This window comes from Salminus brasiliensis, chromosome 1, assembly GCF_030463535.1.
Source record: "Salminus brasiliensis chromosome 1, fSalBra1.hap2, whole genome shotgun sequence".
Classification (NCBI taxonomy): Eukaryota; Metazoa; Chordata; class Actinopteri; order Characiformes; family Bryconidae; genus Salminus; species Salminus brasiliensis.
In genome coordinates, this window is record NC_132878.1 from 80,381,508 (window position 1) to 80,407,924 (window position 26,417).

At 40.1% G+C, this 26,417-nt stretch overlaps 1 protein-coding gene across 1 annotated transcript in view; it reads left to right on the forward strand.

The window, feature by feature from the left end:
- Window positions 1-1,632: 1,632 nt before the first annotated feature.
- The window catches only part of vipr2 (vasoactive intestinal peptide receptor 2), a 53,035-nt gene continuing 28,250 nt past the window's right edge, over window positions 1,633-26,417 (forward strand). Inside the window, exons 1-2 of the mRNA XM_072690736.1 lie at window positions 1,633-1,931; window positions 18,286-18,379. Coding sequence (XP_072546837.1) covers window positions 1,884-1,931; window positions 18,286-18,379 — 142 coding nt within the window. The 5' untranslated portion in view covers window positions 1,633-1,883. The remainder of the gene's footprint in view (window positions 1,932-18,285; window positions 18,380-26,417) is intronic.

Genomic DNA, 26,417 nt, shown 5'->3' on the forward strand with positions numbered 1-26,417 from the left:
GAATGATAGGCCAAGACATTGCTCTTATGACCTCTTTTAAACATACTCTATTTCCAAGAGGAGTTGGGGTGTAATGGTTTCATGACATGAATGACAGACACATAAACCCTGTATCACAGTTCTACGTCTCAGTCGATACAAGGGGCCCCTCAAAAAACTCATATGCATATGATCAAAACTAGGAAGTACGTCTTATCTGCATTTGTATTGTTTTTGTAACATAGAATCTGTACTTTTAACATCTTTTCCCATTGGCTAATCAATTTTGCTTAAGCTGAGGCTCAAAGGTGACAGGTTAGGTGTGGAGCTTTGCGGTAGCTAAACAGATACCATGGAATAACCTTAGCATTAGATTCACTCCTTTCATGTTTTATATCTTAAGTGGAAATATCACCAATGATTTTTCAAAGTTTCTACATATTTATCACAATATGAAGTAAACAAAGTTATCTGAGGTAAAAGGACGATGGGAGTTGGGTCTACGGTTCGAAGATCAATGTAATTGCTATCCAAAATGACCAGTGAACCTGAATGTATGTTCTGTGCTTGTGTTTACATACAATTGTAAAATACGGTCTAAAGTCTGAAAATAGCTTCTTTAAGGAACACTCTTTACTATTTTACTCCACGTAGCACTGAAAAGGAGCTCCTGACCTTTTTTGGTTCTACATAAAACTATTTTTAAAGAACCATCTACAAGAGATTTCACATCATCGGCCCATTTAACCAGGCAAAGAACCATATAAGCACCAATATAGCCTTCTATTCAGGACCAATGGTTTCCCTAAAGTACCCTGATGAATGCCTTTAGCTAAAGTGTTTATTATGCTGCTATACAACCCACTGCACGTACCTCTTCACTGTACTTTCAGAAATAACATTTAGACCTAAATATTTTCAGAACTATCATAAATCAATGTCTTTGGCAGCTTATTTATAACTAATTTAGGCGAAGGCTGTCTGTGAGAGAGTGTTTAGAAGAATTAGGAGAACTTCTCTGATATCTGCGTATATCTGCCCATCCCCAGCATCTTGAATGATTCTGACCTCTTTAGAACAGAGCATTTTGCACCAAATCGAAATGACCGTTACAGTTGTAATGTTGTAAAATTTGTGTAATTTCTGTTTAGAGCCACAGTCTTTGCATCTAAGGGTGTTTATGATGTCTAGGTGGGCGATTTCTAGGCGTCTTCTTGTTTTGTTTTTTTTGTTTGTTTTTTTACCTTTCCATACTCCTTTCTTTTTCATATGTTATCTTCTAGTTTTTGGTATGATCTTTTATTTTATTTTATTTAAGGTGCATTGTTTCCTTTTCTTGTTTGTAGCCTACAGCACTCTGAGCAATGGCTGTTGATTTTCATGAGCTCTATATATAAACCATATGTCCTATAAATGCCGTGTGTATTTTTGAGCCAGGACAATTTCATATAGCTACAGTTCATATATATATATAGATACAGTTCTAATATAAAATATTAACATAAGTATGGAAGATCAAATCGCAGTGGTTTATTGCTCTGGGTCTAATTTGAGGCCATTTTCAGTCTTCTCCTCCTGGGTGTAGGCTGGCGCTTACTGTATTTGGTGAGAGGAACAGTTGTAAGCTCTCCTCCACTGCCTCGCTAACGAGAGGAGGAGCAGCTCCAGCAGTTCCCCCCTGAATCAACTGTCCTCTCTCTCAGTTGACAGCCAAGCTCCCTCATACCAACACCGAAGGGTTACTCCCGAGGACGCTCTTTTCTTCACGGATACTTTTTGGGTTTCTTTTCTGTCATTTAGCTAAAATGACCCACTTTCTTGATACACGCGTTGGAATTAACATCATTTAACGTTACTGAGTTCATGTGGGACCAGGAGCAGTTCAGGAGAACTAGCGTTGAGACATGCATCGCCTTCACTATCTTCTCTTCACAGTTTGGCTCTCGTGCTCGGTAAGCTGGCACTAGCTACAACTCCTTCATTCCGAGATTTTTTTTTGTAACATTTCACACCTATTTCACAAGAGGGAGACGAGTGAAGTTTTGTCTCAGTGTCTTCAGTCTCAGTAGCGCGATTTCTCTCACTGACAGACAGCCTTTTACTGCTGAGAGTGAACGGCGATCGGTCCAGCTTCAGCCGCTCATTTTCAAACGTCAGTTGAGTGGATCTGAATCCCTAGCTAACGTTAGTCTGTAGGATCAACCGTTTCGCCACTTTCTGACAGCTTTACGCCCGTTTTCTGCTGACCACGCTGAGGGTACTTTCAGTAGTGGTCTAGCTCTGTAACCACAACCAAATGACCTCTTAAATACAGTAAAAAAGGAAACCACTACAAACCCTCGGGGCGCTGCCGGGAACCGGGTCATGACCGTTGTGGTGGAGAACGAGTGGCACTGGGTTTGAAACAAGGTGTTTGGACAGCGTTGTTTTTTTCCCCACCGGTTTTCATACGAATCCCGCCTCCTCTGTTATGATTGGTTAATCATTCATACCAAAAAAACAATTCGCCAATCGAAGCCCAAGTGGTTTAATATGATTAGCCAATCAGAGCGCAGGTAGGCGAGATTTGTCGGAATACGGGTGGGTTAAAACAGGACGCGTTTGGCAGTGGCGCGCCTGTAGTTAGGGATAGTGGCTAACTGCAGACAGCAATGTCCGCTTTTCCGATCTGGGTTTGTCAAAGTAGATCACACATTTGACCTTGAACAGTGAGCACATACGTTTCTTACACACGCTTTTAACGACTAGTAAATAAGTTGGACATGTAGGTATCTTATATTTGTCACTGAAGTCTCATATTAACCCGTTAATGTCCATATTTTTAATGTTCAACTTATTTTGGCCCATAAGTGGTTCAGAATATTTCAAGTTGATCAAACTATCAGAGGCTAAGAACTGAATTCAAAATCACCTACTTTGTTGTATTACGTATTAAGTGATGTTAGCTGTTCATCCAGGACATAACTGGAAAAAAATGCACCACTCAGAACCTGGTCTTCGGCATTTGACCTTTTTATGCTTAATGTATTTGTTGGACGTGAATGGGTTAACTCATTTTGCTCACACTGGTTTTTAGAACGTGTTGGACAAGGCCTTTTGTCTGTTGCCTAGAAGAAGTTCCTTGAAAGTTTGCATGGCTAGACATGTTTTTCTTTGACGCAGGTGTAACAACACATACAGTGTCATGTTATACATTTACATTTACATTTAAGGCATTTAGCAGACGCTCTTATCCAGAGCGACTTACAAAGTGCTTTGCTATTACCCAAGAAAAACCTCAGCTGGTTAGAATAGACCAATAGTTCAAAGATACCTCTAAGCTTATAAAAAGATGAAGTCTGTGACACCACACACTGACTGCAACACAGGCAAAGCAACATTTACAATAATACAAGTCTGTGCAAACGTTTTAGACACCTAAGCATTGTAGCTACCTTAAAAAAAACATGTGTTGGCTTGTGCAAACACCAAACATCATTATAAAGATAAAAAAAAAAAATACAGTAAGACGTGACAACTAACCTGATTATGAGCTCGGTTTGGTTCCAGGTTTTTCATGGAAGCTCTGCGCCAATACATGGGTTTGTTACGTTCTGTCACCAGCACATCTGATCTGAGATAGTTAGACATTGATTAGACAAACAAGGTATTGGATAATAACTACAAGCAATACTGGGCTGCCATAAGTTGAAGTTTGGAAATGGTTAATCAAACATATCACTAATATACAAACCTGTTACCTGTAATATAATCACTGCTTTTGCTTTTTAGTCTGATATTAGTATTTTACTGAGCCTATAGACAGTTAAGGCCCACGCAAATTGCTTATAAATATAATTATCAGGTGAAAAATATACATTACATAATGAAACATTATAAGGTGCTCACCTGCTCAAATTATTAAATAAAATGTGTCCTGCTTTTGTTGGAGTAACCGTCTCTACTGTCCAGGGAAGGCCTTCTGCTAGATTTTTGAGCATTGCTGTAAGAATTTAATTGCATTCAGCATCAAGAGCCTTAGTGAGGTCAGCACGTTGGGGTCAGCATCACCACCCCAACTCATTCCTGAATCATCCCAAAAATACCGGACAGAGCATCATCATTCCAGTTTCTTTGCTCCACAGCTCAATGCTGGTAATGTCATATCCCTCTAGCCCATGCCTGGCGTTAGGCATGGTGCCAACAGGTTCATGTTTATCTGCTTTAGAGAGTCCTGTTCTACAAGCTATGTGTGTGTGTGTGTGTGCATTTGCAGACCTGTGTCAGCAAGTAGCTGAATGCATTCATCAGAAACATTTGGACCTGTATTGTATTTTCTTGTGTTCTGAAAGGCTTAAAGGCAAGGCCAGTGACTTTGTATAAGGAAGCTGTGGCAAGTTTGTTGATAGTATGAAAGCAGATATGCCCCAAGTTTCTCCAAGTTACTCCATGGTGACGTACGAAAACACAAAACTAATGAATTGCAACCCATCTGCCCTGTTTAACTGTGCGGTATGTCATTTTGGCTCTCAGCTCACCACAAATATTATTGTTGCCCCTCAGGAGAAAAAAAAATGACGATTTCAGTATGTTTGAAAAAATGTTTATTTAACGTTACACCTGGTACTCCTTTTCAGTGCTATAAACAACCTTAGAAGAACCCTTTGAGTTGTTATGGTACCACATAGAGCCGTTGCCTTATTCAAGAACACATTGTAAGGGTGCAGTGCACAAAAATCCATTTTTTCTCCAAACATTTACTCCTAAACATTTCATTCTGCAGTTCTGCTCACCAAAACTGAACCGGTGGAGAATGTTTTCTTGCACATGTGATCTTATTCTGGTACGTTCTTCAAGTTATCCAGCAATGATTACAAATACTGACAACACTGGGTTATGGTAACCAGCAAACCATATCGAAACATGTCTTGAAATTCCACAAATAACTTGGGAAGCTCCACTATTGCTAACCTATCTTGGCAACAAACCCCTTTATGAGACACTATGGACAATGTGCTATTGTAGTAGCCATCCAGTCACCAGAAAATGAAGATGTTCTGCCCTGTAAACATGTTGGGAATGCAGCAGTTGCAAAGTGTGCTGAACATTGTGTGAAAGCCACACTGAAATTGGACCAAATGTGAGATACGCACAATGTTAAATGTATAGGCATGCATGTAACCATATACGCGGTTGCACTTGCATTATCCAGTAATCTAATATCTTACGGGACATTTCGGACAGGACTTTATTAAAGCTCTGTTTTATATGACCATATGGTCTGTTCCCAAAGGGAGAGATGCTGAAACAGTGCACAAAGTGAACGAACACACTTATCCCCAAATTATGAAACATGTCTGTTGTATGTTCCACAGAGACACCACAAAAAATAGTGTTTATTCTTCGCTTAGTATAAATGCACTCATGCTTTTTATCATCAGGTCAACTCTCACAATATTCTCATGATTGTGGCTGATACTGAGTGCAGCCTGTGTTGAAACTGTTGGTCAGGTTTATCTTTCTTTGTGGATCAGGGGTTGACAGGAAAAGCTTGACTCTCCTCAGGTTGACTTGCAAATGAGCAGTGTTTGTACTGTGCATGGCTCTGTGCTAACCTTGCTGCCCCTAAGCCAGAACTGTAGGGCATAGGATACTGTTGCCATTTGCTTTTGCATTTGGGCTTGAACCCCGATCCTTGTAAAGCTGCTTTTGTTGCAGCGTTTGTTGTTGAAAGCGTTAAATTTCATTTTTAAATAAATTAGATTATGGATGAGAATATGGGCCATTTTTGGATGCTTTTTAATAAGCTGCTTTTTTTGAGGTTCACATGTGAAAGTACATTTAATACAGCTATTTTTTTACATTTTCGTTTCCATTCGTTAGTTACCGCCCCTCAAAATACTGTTTGGATGGGAGTAGTTTAACACAGGGTGGTGAAGCAATGTAATTTTATCACACTACGTCAGTTATGCTTATGACTGATTTTTCTCGATTTATGCATTGACACACAACCCATTCAGCTACTAGAAAACATGCCCAAACATTTACTATGACCTTCTGAGACCCAGACTTTTGCTTGGTGTGCATTTTTAATTTCTCATATTTAATAAAAACTAAAATTATTTTTGTACAGAAAGTTGTTTTTGCGAAAGAACAATTTCCTAAAATGAGGCCAAATGGTCAAAATGAAAAAAATAAATTAAGTATCATGGTGCAGAGAAGCAGAAATGCAGTGTCCTCATATGAGGACGCAGGGTCTCAAGAGGATAGTAGATAGAGAGATAATAGATCTGTCTTAATTGAATGAAGTGTGTCATTAGCTTGGCAATATACAGACAAACAATATTTCAGCTGAAAATTAAACTTTTTTGTATGTGTTTGCTAGGTGTTCTGAGACTTTCCAGATCAATGGTATGGGCTCTCTACTAGCTGCCATGGTGTTGCTGGCTGCTTGCGGTGGTGCTCCAGGTGTTTGCTAGAGTGTTGCTGTGTGGTTTCTGTGTTATCCCAGGTGGTTGTTAGGTAAGTGGTTAGATTAGAATTGACCAGACTTTAAAGATCTGCTGCTAACATCTTGGTGCCAGATACGACAGGACGCCTAGTGAGGGTCCTGTGAAGTCCATGCCTCGATGAGTCTGTTTTGGTGGACCTACACAGTCTTAGGCAGGTGATTTTAATGTTAAAGGTGATTGGTAAAGAGTGCTGCGAACTAGTTAGGTGTTTGCTAGTTTTTGAGGATTATTTTAGGCTTGTAGGAAAATTGCCAGTGCTAAATCTGTAACACCTGCATTTCCAGGGATGACGGGCCTAAAAAATGCTTGTTAATTTACTGCAACAATATGTACAGGCCAGGCGGAACAGTACATTCTCCATGTTCATTCTTAAGTCAAAAGTCATTTATTGTAGCCTGTTAACTATAGAAACATGCCCGTCAGTGTTAGATTGCTGCATAATAAGTCATGTGTTATGTGTAAACGGTGTCTTCTTTTTGCTTTTTCATGACTTTAAAATACATCTTTAAAAAAAGCATGGAAAATTCCAATTCCAATTCAAAGTTTTCCATGACATTTAATTGCCCTGCCGAAATGTTGACACAAGCTCTGTGGGAACATTAATGCTGTAAACGAATTAATGCTTGATCCTTATTTGCGCTGCAGAAATTTTGACACACGCTCTGTGGGGACATTAATGCCGCAAATGATAGCTAAAACCCTCCTCTGACAGTCTCAGTTGCCATGAGTGCCAACGGCCAACATTTCTCTCCCTCTGCTTCTTAGATAGGGATAGGCAGTCCATCTGGGACGACACATTTTCCACAAAGCGCTGGGCAGCCCTGGCCTCCTCTTCCTCTCCCTGCAGTCATATCACTGTTACAGGAGGATTATCCAGCACGCTAAATACCTCCCGATTATTTTTCATTAGGCCTAGCATTAATCCATGCGAAAGTGGGCTGTAAATCTAAAGTGGGTTGCATGCTCGTGAATTGTTTTATGTTGTTTAAAGAATTGCTAGCACATTATTTGTGTAGTACGTCAAGCAGGCTAACAGCTGCTCCAAAATAATCGCAATAACTTACTTAGAGTGACGGTATGGAAATTCAGTGTACTAGTGATGTGCCAGTTCTTTTCCAGAGCAAGAAGCTGATGTTTTTTTTTTTCGTTTGCTTTGCTTTTTTTTTAAGCAGTGTGTGTTAAATACTGAAAACTGGCCCAAGACATGATTTTTCTCATGTTGTTATGTAAGTAAGTGTAAACATTACATTGAATTATTCATATTTGTGTACGCAATTTGTTCTCAATTTTATTAAAGATTTAATAGAAAAGGCCAGCACTCAGGAGCTGCCATTGGTTCGGTCTCTGGTGATTCAATCCATGGCCAGTAGTCCCAGAGAGCACAATTAGCCTTGCTGTCTCTAGTTGGGTAGGTCCTCCCTCTCCCCCCATCACTTAGCATGATTCTAACAGAATGTTCCAGTAACAGAACTGGAGGTTGTGCTGCGTTCACGTGCTATAAATATTATGGTAAATACGAGTCCCCAACTTGGAACTTACACATGATCTCCCCTCAAGTCGTAATTTTTAGTGGGAAATAAAATTAACAGAGTTTTGATACCCGAGTTAACTGGTGACAGTTTAACCTTTCAGCATTGTGGAGAAGAAGACTAAAATATTGGATGGTACATAATTCTTTATTTTTAACAGTGCAGCCACAGTTAATGGTTGTTTGTGCTCATTACTTTAATCTCTATGCAGTGTGTAGTCTCTGGGTAATCATTCTATCCGTAGCAAATTGACTGCTCTTCTAGCCCGGGGCAAGTTATGACCATTAAATTAGCTCATTGCTTTCGCCATTTTTGATGTCGCTCCGACAGCAAAGCACTTGAACATGACATGTTTGTTATTCCGACTTCACAAGTGGGAAGTAGGATGTTCCAACTAGCATGCAAATGCAACATTAGTGTTCACTTTCAAGTATGTTTGGCTCAGGTCAAAAAGATGTGGTTGGCTGACTTCATGTGACTCTGAGGAAGCATATGCCACCTTTCTCCCTCTCCCCTAGCATTGTGTGATGGGGGCCTAGATAGTGGGTGGGAATTGGATATGAATATAATTGAAACAAGAAAAAAAACATTCATGAGCAAGAATATTATAACACTCTGTGTTACATATTTTAGGGTAGTATTCTGGATATTTTCGAAATCGAGTGTGTCTGGCTTCCTGGGGCTGGGACTGAACCCCCAGCTGTGATACAGTGAGTTTTTTGGCAGCCAACAATGTTGCCATTAGGGATTAGATTATCTTCAGTTTCCATTACATTTGCCCCAATTTAGAATTCACCATCTCAGTGGAGGTTTCACATTAAAGTTTGTCATTCTGATTAATCATGTCATGTAACTGCATATGAAGAATGGACATATAGTCATTAGTGTTGTTCAGACAGTTTCCAACTGTGTGTGGTTACTGGATTCAATCAGCCTTACAGCCTGACATACCAGTTCACATGATTAAGTTAAATGGAGTTACCTGTTTTATGGTTCTGCAAGTGCATTGAACTGCTGTGTATTGATGTAATGTATGTGTGTGTATAGTTAATTCAGCGCAGTATAAATTAATGTGTTTATTTAGCGGCATGAGATCCAAATCAGTGCATTATTGTGGTTATTAATATCAATATTTGGGGACTAAGCAGGATTTTTAGAGTATGTATTCCATAGTAGACCAGTACAATACCAGAAATACAGAAAAAGAGTGACACACTGGTACACTGTATGACATCTTACATTACATGCTGTAGGTCACTGTGTATGTCTTGTTTGTATTGAGGGGGAAATGTGTGTACAGTGTGTTATGTTTTCATTTGCAAATTTGTAGATTATGTGCTGGAGGGAATTGTACAAAAGGTGCCTCAAATAACCTTACTCACTTTTGATGCTAGAATGCTTCAACATCTTCAGTCATATAACATGGAAGTAAGCATGAAGACAGCATGGGAACGTGGGGCGCATTCTAACACAGGGTAAAATGTAGTTATCAGTAGTTAAGGTCAAAATAGAACCTTTTTTTTACACTTTTTACACTTGTGTCCCCATAAGGGGCGTCTTTAATGAACTGACAGCTGTTGAACAAATAGTTTTAACATTCACCATTTTTTTGTATTAAAGTATCTTTTTTCTAACTGTTTTGTGATTGCTTAGATTTCAATCTTCCTGTTGATCACTGTGAAAAAGCTCAATTTAAAGCATGTAAGTAACTCACAGACAGACCTACAGTGTAGCCTCCACATGGCGGTGTTGGTTTTAAGGTTTTAAAGGTATCAAACAATGTATTTATTGAGTACTTTTAGTTGTTCTTTGATGTGTAAAGAGAAAGTGTGTGACGTTGAAAACATGCTCAGATACCGTTTGACAGGCCTATTTGCAACCCTTACCAGTAAAACATATAAGCCGGTACTTTGCCTGCTGATGGGTGTTTAGCTCCAATTTAGTATTTAGCTGAGGTCATCCAATTTGTTTTCGTAAGAGTTGAGCAGGGAGAGAAAATATGGCAAAACTAGGGTCAGTTAGCATTAGCCTTTAGCCTAGCGAATCCCTGTTTGGTCCCCACGGTTTTCACTTCATTGTGTCGAGTTTGAGCTCCCCTTCTGCGGACACTGGCACAAGCAAAGCCGCGGTCACAAGGCCTAGTTCACAACTAATATTCCCATAACTAGAGTCAGCTTGTTTGACCGTTTCACCAGCTTTGACTAGAGCTTTCACTAGTGGACTGGATATGTAAATTGAGGAGGTATACATTTAACAAGTGGTCTGTTTTACAGCTCTGCTTTGGTTATGCCAGATTTTTGTTTTTGTAATAGGAGGAAATAACAGTGTATGAGGTTCACTGAACTCTCATTATTCATCTATGCCAAGGGAAATACAGTCTGACCTTCTAGGGCATCTTTAATGCAGTGTTACAATGAAGCCTCCAAGAAAACAATAAGTCCAGCTCTCCAAGTCAACTATAAAAACTACTTTTTTCCCCTTAATGCATAGATTCTGATGTTTCCTGTTCTAGTTTTGTAGTCTAAACAAATTTGTCATGTAAAACACAGTTTCTGTTCACTTATCATATTTACTTTGACACAGATATTTATAATATAATTAGGCTGAAAAGTTTGTCTGTTCAATCAAGACTTTTTGGTAACCATGCAACTAAATGGCATGTGGGGATTGTGGCTTGCTTTTGAGTTGCTCATAATCAGTAGAAACTGGAAACATTTCCATTTCATTCGTAAGACAGATGTATAGGCTGCTCTTATATATATATAAAAAAAAAACTGGCTTAAATACAGCTCCGGAAAAAATTAAGAGACCACCCTACATTATCAGTTTCTCTGGTTTTACTATTTATAGGCAGTGTGTTTAGTGAAATTAACATTTGCATTATATTTCATAAACCATTGACAACATTTCCCGTAAATTCCAAATAAAATTATATATTGCTATTTACAGCATTTACTTGCAGAAATGACAACTGCTTAAAAACAACTGCTCATATAATAACATATTATAATAATTATAATGCAAAGAAGTTATTATTTAAAAAAAAAAAAACACTATGGTGAAATAAACTTGCCAAAACAGAAATTCTTGGAAATTCATGTCTTGGCAGGCTCTTTTTGTTGTAATGCCTGAAATGCAATGGCTGCCATACATGTAGAGATTTATGTTTCTAATTATAAAGCCAAAGCCAAAATGTGATTGGTTTAATCCACTCCCCCTTACGTATAAAAGATTAGAAGTTATACTGCTTTGTATGTGTGAGCTGCTAGCTGATAACAAATGTACTCACTAGAGTATTAGGCCTGTGTCTTCCATAAACACCATGAGAAATGTGTTCATTTTTTCCAGCATGGTACTGTAATAGCATGCCACCATTGCAACAAGTCACTTAGTGAAATTTCTTCCCTCCTAGATATTCCACCATCAACTCTGAATGGTGGTATTGAAAAGTATAAGCATTTAGGAACCACAGCCACAAAGTGTTAGACCATGTAAAGTTTCTCAGTTGGATCGCTGAGTGCTCAGGAGCATAGGGCTTAAAAGGAACCAACACTCTGCTGACTGCATAGTTCTAAACCTGCTGTTAGAGCTGTGAAGGGGGACAGGATGGATTTAGAATGGGATATCATAAAAGCTTCTGTAGCTGTAAAGTTTAAGGGCACCAATACTTTTGTCCATGTAGTACATTGTGCATGTTGTTAGTCTTATGTACTAGCTGAATTGACACTAGGTCGTATTGACATGAAATCAGATGTTGTATATTCTGTGCCTACACATGTGTATGTGCATTCATTCTTAAGAAGGGACATATGGGCTGCTTGTATGTAAAATATAAATTGTTAATCTGGCTTAAATATGTTCTATATTATTAAGCAAAAGCCAATATGTGTTTGGTTTAAGTCACTCTCTATAAGATTAGATGTTGTACTGCCTTGTATGTATTAGCTGCTAGCTGATAACTAGCAAATTTACTCACTAGAGAATTAGGCCTGTGTCTTCCATAAACACCATGAGAAGTTTATTCATTTTTTCCAGCTGAACCATAGCAGCAGGATAAGGATCTAAACCCACCCTCTGCTGCCTCTAAGAGAATCCTGACTATTTTGGCAGGCGTTGGGCACTAACAAGCTATAGCTGAAGACACTGCATCGTAATTAAAAGGCAACAGTTACAGAGTGCTAATTATTTTAGATGTGAATGAGCAGTTTATTAAAGAATGTCATGAGCTGCGAGACATCCAGTCATTTTCAGTCCCTCTGTCATTTTTTATTTCTTTGCTGTGGCAGTTCTGCAGCTGCTTGTCAAGTGTGTAAAAAGTGTGTGTGAAGGAAACGGGGAGAGATACACAGAGAGGGCAGGATCAGAGGGGGCAAGCCGACACTACAAAGGCGAAAGGAAACAAGCTCACACGTCTAAAGGCTGCTACTGTGCTGAGCCCGCTGCTTTCAGGTGCCACGTCAAGTCTGATTTTTCAATAACAAACGGCTGCTGTCAGGACTTCAGCAGACAGCAGCTGATATGAGGACTGTATTGTGGTCACTCGTCAGAAACCTCCTTCTGCAACACTTTCTGGTTTTCTTTGTATCAGTTAGCTTCAGTGAGGTGTTCTCTGTGAATGGGTTTAAGTATATCCTCTTACATTGACAAAAATGACATGGTTAAAGTAAATTCCCGTAGTGTGGGCTTACTTTACAAGACTTCCTCTTACCTAACCACTCAAGAGTTTTGCGGCAAGTGCATAAGAGGCCTGTCATGGCCATGAAATGTCATTCAGTTTGTCATCATTTTGTCACAATTTTATTGGCTTTTATGTTCATTTGTTGACCTTGAAGTTACCTTGCTTGCTAATTAGCTTAGGTAACTCATCAGCAGAACTAAGAACTGATATAAAATGGTTTACTGGGCTGTTCACACACACAAGTATCCAACGTTAGATTGAATAGATCTCATGACTGAACTTATACTGTATATTAGCTACACTATATGGACAAAAGTATTGGGACACACCTCTTACACACCTCAGGATTCTCTGCTGAGAATCCTGCAGAGTTCCAAACCTGGGGAGGGGAGACCAGGATGGATTTAGAAAGAACATGTCATAAAAGCTCCTGTAGATGTAATGGGTAGGTGTCCCAATACTTTAGTCCATATAGTATATTTAGCTTGTTGTTAGATCTAAATTGTCACTTGACATGAAATGACATGCTGTACTGTTCTGTGCAGGCATGCTCACAACTACACAAAATTTGAAGTGTGATAAAATATGAGCAAAAACATTTATACTGCCTTTGTTTCCCCAAAGCCAGAACCTTTAATTATACGCACACAGCTTCTTACATAGTTCAGCCCTTCAACTGATGCTACCATTACTTTATTAACCACAGCATGTAGGAGTACCTGCTTTCCCCCCTACATTCACCCAGCATTTCTATTATCCACCACATTATTTACATTAACCGAACTAAGAAGAATTGCAAGAAAATGGACAAGCACAAGGATCCAAGGAGACCAAATTGAGAGCATCTCAAAACTGGAAGGTCTTATGGGTGTTGTATGCAGTGGTCAGTACCTACCAAAAGTTGTCCAATGGCGGGATATCTGGTGACCTGGTGACTGGCTCTTGGGTACCCAGGGATTAACTACCAGGACTTAAAGGATCCATTGCTAATGTCTTGGTGCCAGATACCACAGGACACCTTCGGAGGTCTTGCCTTGCTGTGCTTTGGGTCAGAATTGTTTTAGTTACAGTGCTTTTAAGTAGGTGGTTATGACAATTCGAGGTACATGTACTTCTATTTAGATGACATTGACAGCCATGTCTGCACTAGATTTGTACAAACAAAAAAAAAGAGTGAGAGTTGAAATTGGCACGTTTTTTCTTACAGCAAATCCTTGCAATCTTATGAGCAGCTGCTTAGAGGAGCCCATGTGATAGCCAACAAGCTAATTCCTCATAGAGATCTTGGTAAAACTTGGGTTCTTAACTCTTGGGTTGCTTAAACCTTCACATGGTTCCTTTCCCCCCTACTTTAACATTGTAGAATAAAATACATTATTCTTGCTTAAAATGTTGAAAAGGAAGTTCCAACTTTCATTTTTATGCCTTTTCAAGATCTTCTACACAACTATTCACAGTAACAGGAATTTTGACCAGGTGTGGCCAAACTTTCTCAAGTCACAGTAAGTACTATGCACTTGTGTTAATGTAGCCTGCAAAGTGATTTCATTTAAATATGCATTTTTTGAGCAACCAACCCCTTGGCCAGGCCAGGGTGTTATGGTTTGACATTTTCATGGTAACCATTTAAAATGCACATGAAGGTTTAAAAATGAAACACTGACAGACAACAGACACAGCTCTATCTACTAGCTACTCAGCACGCCCCACAAAAGGTGCTATTACATCTCTTGAAGTAGTATAAGCTTCCATTTAGAAGTGGGCAGTATATTTTATTATTGTGATAAATTACATCACAATACGCTATACAGAACAAACAAAAGTATTGGGACACCTGCTCGTTCATCGGTTCTTCCGAAAGAGTTTATCCCAGCTTTTGTTGAAGCAACTGTCTCTACTGTCCAGAAAAGACTTTGTAGTAGATTTTCGATTATTGTTGTGAGAGTTTGATTGCATTCAGCAACAAGTGCGGTAGTAAGGTCAGGATATTGGATGATCACCAACCAACCTCATCTTCAACTTCCCAGCTCATCCCAAAAGTATTGGATGGAGCATCATCATTCCAGAGAACACAGTTCCATTGCTCCACAGCTCAATGCTGGAGGCTTTATACCTCTCTAGCCTATGCCTGGCATTAGGCATGGTGTCAATAGGTTGTGTCATCTGTGTCAGCAATGGATGCATTGTAAAGTTGCTGAATGCATTCATTAGAACGGGTGTCCACAAACATTTGGACATATAGTGTATCATAGATAAAGTCTATATTTAAAAAAACACAGACCATCTGAGTATTTAATAAAAAAATGTAATTAGCGAAGTATGATGAGATATCTTGACAATATCTTCAGGTATTATGATATTATGTTTTCATATCGCATAGGCCTGCTTTCATTACATTTTAGCTATGTTAGCTTTCTAGCTCCAAATCATGACTAAAGAAGCAATCCTCAGATAGCAAACATGTCTTGGCTGATCTGCTAAATTTGGGGTGAGGGGAAAGTGCCATAAATCTGATAATCTTTTCGCCAAACCTTTGCCCTTGCATGGTCCACTATCCCAGATGCTGCTACTGCAGCTGTAGAGTCCTGGCTCCTTCTTCTAACAAATCATTCTTGAAACTGTGGCACCATGACAATGGGATGAGTCAGTGGTAAGTGCTCGGGCAATAGATTTACACACAGAGCCTTGATGGTGCTGTTAGCTTTCCTTACTAAAAACACACACACAGACAGACATTGTCTTATATAGGACAGAATCAAGAAAGACCCACTTATATAACTGAAAGGGCTGATGGTGTTTTTTTTTCCTTTTTGTTTATGGTTTCCAGAATCATGTTACCATGACACTACCCCCTGCACTATGCATGCAAAATGAAAACCGTCAATTCACTTTCAATAGTACTGTAATTACTGTGTAATTTATTTAATTATGGATCACAGGCATGTGTGCTGTATTTAATGAACCATTCTCTTCTGGAGCGAAGCCTAATAGAATCACTAATAGAATTGCATTGTATTGTTGCCCTAGGTGCCTTGTTATCTACATGTTGCATAAATGTATTTATGTTGGCTGACGTGAAATTAGCTTGCGTATTTAGAAGAGATGGACACTGACAGTGTGGAGGGGCAGGCTGTGATTCAGTCTGATTCAGAGAAACGTCCTTATGTGCGCCATTTGGAAAATCCCGGAGCCAAAGTGACTAATAGTTGTCTTAGTGTGACTGACAAACACACACACACACACACAGACACACACACACAGACTTATTATGGTGCCTTAGACAGTGACCTTCCATCTTAAGCAGTTGAGGTCAGATATAGCTAGAGTATCCGGTGGTTTAAAGCAGCGGTAGGTGACAGAAGACTGCAGACTGCTGGCTTAGAGGTCATAAATGTGGCTTGTGTATTTTTAGAGATGACTAAGGTTTGGTTAGTCTAGTCTAGTATTGGGACTCTGTTCCTTTATATTGCGATTGTGATTGCAATATATAAGTAACGCATTGACCATTCATAATCAGACCACCATCAGGTTTGTAAAAACAGTAGATTATTCAGCCTGTATTTTCAAAATGCAAAAGAGACATGGCTGATCTGTACATGAAATCACACAGTAGCACCTGCAAAAGAAACAAATTAGCCAAGATCTCCACATACAATTCTGTATTTTAACTGTTTACACCTGGTCATTTCATGCATCTTGAGTATCAGGCCACATAAAGCCACATAAAAATGCAAGTGTAAATGCTCTCAATATGCATTATAACCAGATACAAGTCCCATCACTCAAACCTCTTCAGGAGGTGGTCTGAGACACGTTTGAACCCCATGTACTTATAGCAGTGTAAACACATCCGGCTCTCCATGACACATTCAGCAACCAAAAAGCCCTCCCTATGCAGTACGAAACAGTCGTGTTCTTTTCAGCATGGCCTACTGAAGCTTCTGCCTTCCCCAAAAAATGCACAAGAGCATGTGAAATTGTGAATTTCGAGGCTGCAGTCATCTTTAGCACAGCACAGGAAGAGGCTGAACGGATAAACAAGTATTTTGCATATTCCATCCAACACAGCAATCGGATTACAGAAATGCATGTGACTATCAAGTGTAAATGCAGGATACAATCCAGATACTAGTCAAATGAAGCGACCAGGTGTAATGGGGTCATGGATTCATCTGTGTATGATTTAAACAGTGGGTTTGGAAAATGGCTGCACGTGTTTATATAAAAGTAGAAGAGGTAAACATTTTATTGTAATTTAAATATGATATATTGAACAGTGGTTAAGGTTATGGTTAAGTGCAAGTGTATTGTGGGAAACAGCATACTTTCCATTTGTGCCATTGAAATCATTGGAAAACAGTCAAAAGCGTAGGCCTAATCCTAAAGATTGAATGCAAAGGTAATTCACAACATAAGAATAATTTACATATTCACAATGTTGTGGTGAGCCTGTGTCCACTGCAGCCTGTGACCCAGTCTTCTGGTGTTGAAGCCCATCCAAATCAAGCTTCACCAGGTTTTGAGATGCTTTTTTGCTCATCACAGTTATACAGAATGGATGTCTAAGCTACCACAGCCTTTTAATCAGCTTTAACCAGTCTGGTCGTTCTCTATTGACCTCTCTCATCAGCAAGGTAGTTCAACAAGACACCTCTTGTGCTGTGCAGAAACTGTTGTGCTAAAATCCCAGATCATCACCAGTTCTAGAAATTCCCAAACCAGCCAGCATGTCGCACTCAGAATCATTGAGATCAGTTTTCTGCCCCATTCTAATGGGTGATGTTAAAATTACCTGAAGCTGCTGGCCTGTATCTGTATCCATATCATGACCTTATGCACTTATGCATATCTGCCACATGACTGGTTAATTAAATAATTGCTCAAGCTGTTCTCAGAAATTGCTTGGTAGGTGTAGACTCAGTCTTGAGTCAGTCTCAGCTAGTCATGATCCTGGATTGTCTTGACATACCTAAAAAGACTGCAGTCCTAGATTACATCAATACTTTGATTCCTCAAAACATCGTTTTAAAAATATGATTCTGGAAATGTGATTGATTAAGATACTCAAAGCTCCTCGCAGAACACATTGTGAATGGTTAGAAGGTGCATTTGCTCCCCTAACTTTAGCTTTTTATGCAATTTCACATGACTCTTGCTAACACCCCCCTCTTCTAATTTCTGCTCGTTTCTCAAGGGATTTTAGGCCATCAGCTATGCAGGTTTTACGGTGCTACTTTGATCAGCCAAGCCCTGTTGTGAACCGTGTCATTTTGAATCCTTCCCGCTGATCCTTAGCTTTGGATGCTGTCACTGCTGGGGGATGTTTGACTGTACCCGAAGCGCTCACAGCTGCTAAGAGCCTTAACTGAAACAAATCATGCCTGGCTGGTTTAAAAAAAAAAATTGCACGCCTATTTGGAATGCCTTCGTAGGTCACGGGTGTCTAAATATTTACACTGAGACGTTCGCACTGCGTCTCGGGGGAAATGTTTACTTACCGAGACCTTTACCTGTCATCTCTTTGAGTCGGGTTTGGTATGAAGGATGAGTCGTGGGGGGTTAACGGTGGAATAATGTAGCTGATAATGTGCCTTTTTTTTCTCCAAAGGTCAGCGGGTGGCACCCAAACTGTCACTTCTTGTTTGAGCTGCAGTTGGCGGAGAAGGAGTGCCTGGACAAGCTGGAAGAAGAGCAGTCCAGAGGTACTGTACATGTCATATGTGCTGACAGATGAATGTTATGTCATACTCTTGATCAGCGTTTTCATTCATTCAGCGCTCTTGTGTGGCCGAATGTCAAACCCAACCCTACCGGAGTGTGTGTTCGGCCCTAGCCAAAGGAATTCTATCGCCTGCTGTCAGCTTTTTTTTTTTTTTTTTTCCTACATTACATGTCAGATCGGATGAGATGTTTATCATAAGGCAGCTATTGACCTGGATTTATGATTGGCTGACTTAAGGGTAAATTGGCCTTGACATTTCTTCAGGGAAGGATAAATACATCCTAGTTGTATGGAAAGGAAAATGAAGTGCCTAGACATTGGCGTAAGCTGAGAAAAGTATGTGTATGGTACTTAACTTAGTAGGGGTGTAAGTAAAAATACCAATTTTTCAATTCCATTGTTCTGATTGGATAAAAAAACAGATTTCTTTTACTCAGATTTCATGCATATGATGGTGTATTTGTACAATGTGATGACCTGTATTTCTACAATGTGATGTTTAAAAATTGCTGTATCATAAAATATTGCAATATATTGAATTGTATTGTTATACATATCATATCGCCAGATTCTTGCCAATATACAGCCTTGTGCACTAAGGCCATTTTCACACTTATAGTTGGTTTGCTCTAGTCTAAATCAGTTAAAGAGTTTGTATATTTGAAGTGTTTTCCTCTTGGTTTGGTGTGGTACTACACAGGGAAAAAGTCAAGTAAATCCAGGAAGAGGGTCCCTGTGTTCTGGACCAGTGCATCTTTCTGTGCTGTTTAACATGGAGCAACAGTAGAGCTGGCATCTGTTCAGAGCTGTAGTTATTATCTGGGCAACATACCAGGCTAACACCTGGATACGGGAGCCGTTTAGCTCAATCCTGAGGACTACACCTGATAGTGGGGTTGGATCGAGGTCAGATCACCACAAACGAACTGCTCCAGAGCTCCATGTCTTCTCAAGGGTTTGGGTTTGGTTGTTTTGTTGCTGGTTGGTTACTATAAGAAAGTGCAGGTGTAAAAACGCCATAATAGACAATACACAAATTCAATAGCCACCCTCTACCATCAGTGGTTAGTTTCTGACCACAGAGCTGCCCTCGGACAGATATTTTTGTGTGGTGGACCACTGTCAGCCTAGCAATGACATTGAAAAACCCTAATGGCCCTGCTGTGCCTGATCCACTTGGACCAGCATCACACACTCATCTCTTGCTATGTTGCTGTCAAGGTCCTGTGGTGAGAAACTGACCAATGATGTGTGGAGCAGACGACAACTGACAATTAGTGTGTAAAAACAGATTGGCAACAATCTGTAATTGTACACCATTATAGTGGACCTATGAGGTAGGTGTTTCTATTAAAGTGTCTAATGACTAGAAGTACGTGGTAGGTGTTTTCTAATAAATTGGATGCTGAGAGAATGTGAACCCTGTCACAGCCATACAGTCTTCTGCAAAAGTATAGGCATTGACTTTGTCACATTCAGGCCTCAAATTTAGCATTACCAGTTGGGCCTGAGTAGGTCTGGTCTCAAACGCAAGGGTTTTATGGCTCTGCTGACCTCTCACCAACCCCACCAACCATTTCCATCAGTCAGAAATGAGAACTGTGACCCAAAAATGTCAAAATAAATGTGCTTTCAGCTGCCTTTTATTTACACGTATTTACCTCAACTCAGAAGGAAAGCAACTGATCCACATTCTGTTGATTGTATCATAAACATACGATTGTGAAAGCTAACGACTGTGGAAAAGAACTGCAGCCAGCTTAAATAATTGCTGTCAGGCTTTATGTAATAAAATGATTATGCAATAACTGTGAAGACCACACTCATACAAAAGGATGTTGTTGTTTTTTTCTTATTCAAAAATATGATTAGTAGTACAGTTAAATCAGAGCTGTAGGGTTCACTGTAGATGTTCACAGATTTTTTTACATACCGTTTTTAAGGCCACAAGGCCAGGGTCTGTGTGGATTGGCCAGAAACATTAAATCAGTCTAAACTCTCTCTCACCTCTATGGAATGGGATCTTATGCTCTCAGTCTGTCTGGCTTTGGGGGATCATGTCTGATTTTCAGTCAGGCCAATAATTGTGAGCATTCTCCTACAGAAGATTTAACGTCACCCTCCAGGAGTACAGTGGCTATATGACTTTTAAATCAAGGGCATTTTTGATATTTTAATACCTCAAGGGTTTGAGCAGCACTTATTAACGATTGAGTGTAAGGATCGCTCTCTAATTGCAGCCTTTATGTGTTTAACTGATATCAGAATGACAGAACAGATTAGGGTGGAAATTGGAATACTGCCATAGTGGTGGGCCTTGAGTTTCATTTAAAGTATTGTAGGTATAAATTAAATTAGCCAGTCTGTTTTGATTTCCAGTGGTGGGGGAATATGGGAATTTTCAGAAATAATTTTTCACTCTAGATCTTAAAAGTGCAAGTTTGGCAGGTAAGTACACAAAATATTAACCTACTATCCTGTTTTCTTCTAACAGGAAGTGAGGATGCATTGCTAAGCCAACATACATCAGTGCAAGTTCTCCAGACTGAATTTTTCTAATTATTGTTCCAGACTTGAGCAGCTCCCCTCTCCCCTTCACTCCACGTTTCTCATTGCATTGTGGGACAATAGTGTGCATTATAACCCCACTTAAAAAACGACCGAAAACTGAGTATACTCAACTTTGACACTTCTATGTTAAAAATGTAGTAAGGACCTTTTGGAGGTTTTTCAGTTTTAAACTTAAGGTGCTTTGAGGAACCTTCAAGAAGTTTTTTTTTTTAAAAGAAAAACGTTCTTCAAAGCACCATAAGTGGTTCCTATGTAGTTTCAAATTAAAGACCCCCTAAAGGTTCCTTAAGTAGAGGCGGTGGTGGCTCAGTGGGCAAAGCTCCCGGCTATTGATGACAGGGTTGTGGGTTTGATACCCGGGCTTGAAGTGCAAGACCCTTCACCCTCTCTGCTCCCCGGGCGCTGGAGTTGGCTCTGGGTGTGTGTGTGCGCTCAATGCCCCTAGTTCACTAGTGTGTGTGTGTGTGTGTGTGTGTTCACAACCACAGATGGGTTAAATGCGGAGGGCACATTTCGCTGTACATAGTACAGTGACAAATACTTTAACAGTGTACATACTTCATACTCAAAAACGAGTTAGTATTAGTTATTAGTACGCAACTAAGACGCACCTAGTGAATTTGATCTGTAGTCTAACCAGCTATCAGTCAGAAAAAATGAGGGCAACAGCTAGGACTGTTTACTGACAGAGTTAATGCAAAATGGCTGCTTACAAGCGAATATCGTTGTTTGTTACAAGCTTCTAAAAAACACACTGAATATTGCCTGAACCTGCCTAAAAAAAAAAAAAAGCTTAAATGTGCCCTGGCGTCATCTTACCTTTTATAAATCTCAGAAATGTGTGTTATTATCACATCATTATCTTAACGTTTGTTTTTTTCTTTACTGTTTTTAGGCTTTTTAGCTGGCTTGCTAATTCCTAAGCTAGCTCCAAGCTAAGCGCAGCTCCACAGACAAACCACCCCACTGCTCCCAGCTATGCTATTTTGGTACAACTGAGTGTGCAGCACTCAGCCCTCAGTCTTCTTGCCAATATGAAATTCTTTTATATAATCATGTGTTCTTTCTGTTTTTACTGTTTGTCAGAATTAGCCAGCATTAGCTTGCTATCTGCACAAAAATGGAGGACTGTTTCATGGCCAGGCTTCTGGTCCAGCTGTGGTTCCATTTCCATTTCACCCATTTCATCCATTTCATCCATTTCTTTCTATTGTTTCTTTTTTCCTTTCACTGAGGTTAGCTGGATTTCCGTTTGTAAATTAGACGCTTGAATGTGAAGATTTGACATGGCTAACCACTACGCTGTATAGTAAAGTTCAGATGTTTTACCAAACAGTTAAGGGCAGTAAGGCATATTTAAAAGGACAGAAAGCATTGGCTTTTAAACCCTCCTCTGCTCTGCAGCTTCTCAGAGCCTGTCATCCCGAGTCATTGTTGATGTTTGCATCAGTGTATTAATCATTAAACCCTTGGATGCAATGCTAGAGTGTTACACAAAGCGACAGTAAGCGGCGATGCATATTCTGCAGTCCTTTTTGTTGCCGTCGTTGAAGACGAATGTGCTTTCATTTACACCGCTCAGCAGCTCCATTGTTAAAGACGGTGTGTGAGGGGAACGTGTAATAGAGCCTAAACCTCATGTTGGTTCTTATTAAACGCATGACATGCTTCTGCAGGACTTTATTTACTCATGTGGCCTATTTATATCCGAACTAGCTAGAACATCGGTAACTGGCACGGGGAATCATAACACTTGTCTGGTGTGTTCACATTTCTGTGTACCGATGCAGAATTACTAAGAAGCAGAAACGGCAAGCTGGACTTTGCTTGAAAAATGAAGGCACTTATTACGTGACAGTAACGCATTGTGCACATTGTAGCATTTTAAAATGAGGCAGTGGAGGCTCACTCCGTCACGTGACCGTCTTAGATTCCAGTCGCCATCAGAAAAGCGGCCTGTAGCATGTGAGCACCAAGTGAAGGCGACGTGAAGAATGGGTTTAGGCTCCAGCAGCCACTTTAGCCTCACGATACGGCAACTGAGTCAGAAACGAACCAGCTGGTGCTGCTTAGGGAACGATGAGACACTGCAGTATATTTATCAGCGGTTGATTTTTCACAGTGTAATCACTCAGCCTCCCTCTCTGTGTACCTTCTCTGTTGCCCTCCCCCTCTCTCTCTCTCCCTCTGTCTCTCTTATGTCTCTATTCTGCTCTGTCTGTCTCTCTATAGCTCTTTCCTCTCTGCCCACTTAGCTCTGCCCCTCTCTCTTTTTGTCACTTTCCTTTCCCCTCTGTTTCTCAGTTTCTCTATATCTTTGTCTCACTCTCCCTCTATAGATGTTTTTCTGCCTCTCTTTAGCTCTCTGTAGCTCTTTGTCCCTCACTCTCTATGTATCGGTCTCTCTCTCTCTCTCTCTCTGTCTCTCTCTTCCTTCTCTCTCTATGTACATCTCTCTCTCTTCCCTCACTACACACACATCTTTCTCGCTGGCCTTCACTCTCTATACTTTCTCCCTATCTCACTCACCTTTCACTTTATATACATCTGTCTCTCTCTTTCTCTCTCTCTCTTTCTCTTTCCCCTCACTCTGTATACATCTCTCACTCTCTCTCTTCCCTTTTTTTATTATGTATGCATATTTCTTTCTCTCCCTTTCCCAATCTTTCTCACTCTGCCTCCCCCCTCAATACACAATCTTTTTGTCTCTCTCACTCTTTATAGATGTCTCTCTCATTCTATAGATTCCTCGCTCGCTATTTCCCTCTCTTCCTCTGTACACATCTCTGTGCCTCTCTATAGTTCTCTTGCCCTCTCTCTGTAAACACCTTTCTGTCACTCTATAGATCCTCCCTCTCTCTCTCCCCTCTCTCTCTCCCCCTCTCTCCTTCTATAGACTTCTTTCTGTCTCTCTATAGCTTTCTCTCCTACTGCCTCTATAAACATCTTTCTATCTCGATCTCGGTCTCTCTTTCTATAACTCTCTCTCACCCTCTATAGACATCTATCTGCCCCACATCCCTTCTCTCTCTCTTTCTCTCTCTCTCACTCTCTCTCTCACGCGCTCTCTCTCTCTCTCTTTCTCTCTCTCTGCCCTTCTGCATCGCTGTGAACTGAACTTCTTTCACCTGTGTCTGGTAAAATTTCCACTATTAATTAGCGGGTGATGGCTGCTCATAGACTGACGCTCCACTTGGGTTAATCCTTGGCTTTCGGGTTTTTTTTAAAAAAAAAAAAAAGCTCTAGAGCTCTTATGTGCTACACTGTGCTTTGCCTGCCCACTTTGATTGATGGCAGTGGCATGGCACCCTGTCTTCTCTGACCAGCCCACTATTTATGTTTCAGGCTTTCACATCACACTCAGACAGGAGCAGCTCATTATTTAAGAGCTGGGTCAGATGTAGCTTCACCACCCTAGGTTGGTCTGTCCCACGGGACTCGGTGACTTTCCTCCAACATGTACTCTTTAGGAACACTTTGGCTGATTCAGTCCGATTCACAAAGACTGCCCCAAATGTAGCTGATTAGCCACAAGAAGTCAGCTTACGTAGTTTTGCACTGTAGCTACATGGCTAATAATAGAAGCTTGTACGCCACCAACCAGCATTATGTAGATTACACACCTAAACTATTTCACAGTTGCTTCGAATGCTGTCAGGTTGTTCAGTAGTCTCAGGCAGACATACTTACACTATGTCTAAATGTTTGTGGATACTCCTGACACACATGAGAAAATGCACACACAGAGTTTGTCTAGTCTCTGCAGAGAAGTATTGCCAACAGAATAGGACTCTCTGGAGGTGTGGGCTAGAGGGGTATAAAGCCCCCCAGCATTAAGCTGTGGAGCAGTGGGACTGTGTTCTCTGGAATGATGGTTGATCCTCCATTCAACTTTTGAGATGAGTTGGGGGGTGGGGATGAGGTGGGGAGGTGATCATCCAACATCCTGACCTTACTGATGCTCTTGTTGCTGAATTCAATCAAATGCTCTACATTTAGTAGAAAGCCTCTCTTAGAACTACTTCAACAAAAACAGGATGAACCTTTTAATACCCCTGATTTTGAAAGAAACAATGAATAAGTATGTGTCCCATTACTTTTGTCCATATTGTGTATTTGGTTTCAGACACTGTGTGATATCCTGTTATTTATAAAACTGTGTAGCGTATCTAAAGACTGTAGAAGCAGCCGTATAAAGAAGTCTGAATTTCAGCCTTTTTTTCATTTCAGTGCAAAACTGAGGAAGCAAAGTTCCAACAAGGTTCCAAACATGTCATGGCTGTACAGCTACATTTGGGATACGTCTTTTAATGAACATATCTGCAAAATCTTGTCTAATATTTGTAGTCATATAATATTGGTTTATTTCAGGCTGAGAAAAATGGCAAACAGTAGTTAACAACATTTTAGTTGACAAATCTAACAGAAAACAGGCCATATACACCAGCTAATATTCATATACTATATTAATATATTATTTATAATATATATATTAATATACACACAGCTTCCTAGACAGGCCTGGTTACTCTGCCTAACAGTACATTAGACAAAGACAACCCTATTCACCATTTATGTTGGACACAGATGGAATGTACTCATCCGTGCAGTGAACACACACATGCTAGTGAGAACACACACAGTGGACAGTGAGCACACGTGCCTGGAGCAGTGAGCAGCCATCGCTGCAGCGCCTGGGGAGCAGAGAGGGTTAAGGGCCTTGCTCAAGAGGCAGCAGCTTGCCATGCCTGGGTATCAAACCCACAACCCTGTCACCAATAGCCCTAACCGCTCCAACTTAAGATGGTTAAGATGTTTGGATGGTGATGTACAAAAAATATATTATGATGATATTTTTGTTATAATCAGTTTTTCTTTATCTATATCGTTATGAAGTGTCTTCTTTTTATTGATGAACTGAATATTTTACAATTCACAGTTTTTGACAATGTTTTTACTACTGCCATTTGCCTACTGACAGTATCTCATGTTCTCGAAACCATAAACACAAAATTTTACACAATCTTTGCAAAATTGGCAAAAGCAAACACAAAATCAAAAGCATAATAATGTTTTGCTTATAACACAAATTAAGTTCTTTCAAAGCACACAAAAAACCACCAAATCCAAGTAGATGACACCACTAATTGTCGCCTAGACCCTCTAACAGCTTTTCACCACAAATGTCATCACCAAGCAGCTTTACAGAGATCTGGGTCTGAGCCTCTTTTGAGCAAGCCAAGGGCAACAGTTGCAAGGAAAAAAACCCTCAGATCGAGAGGAAGAAATCTTGAGAGGAACCAAGACTCAAAAGGGGAGCCCATCCTCCTATGGTCAACTCCGGATAGAACAACACACCGGATATCACAAATATTCAAAACAAAACTGAGCACTAAGTAAACAACGTAAACAATGGTTTCTCATCAAAACTGTTCTGCTCTGGGAGA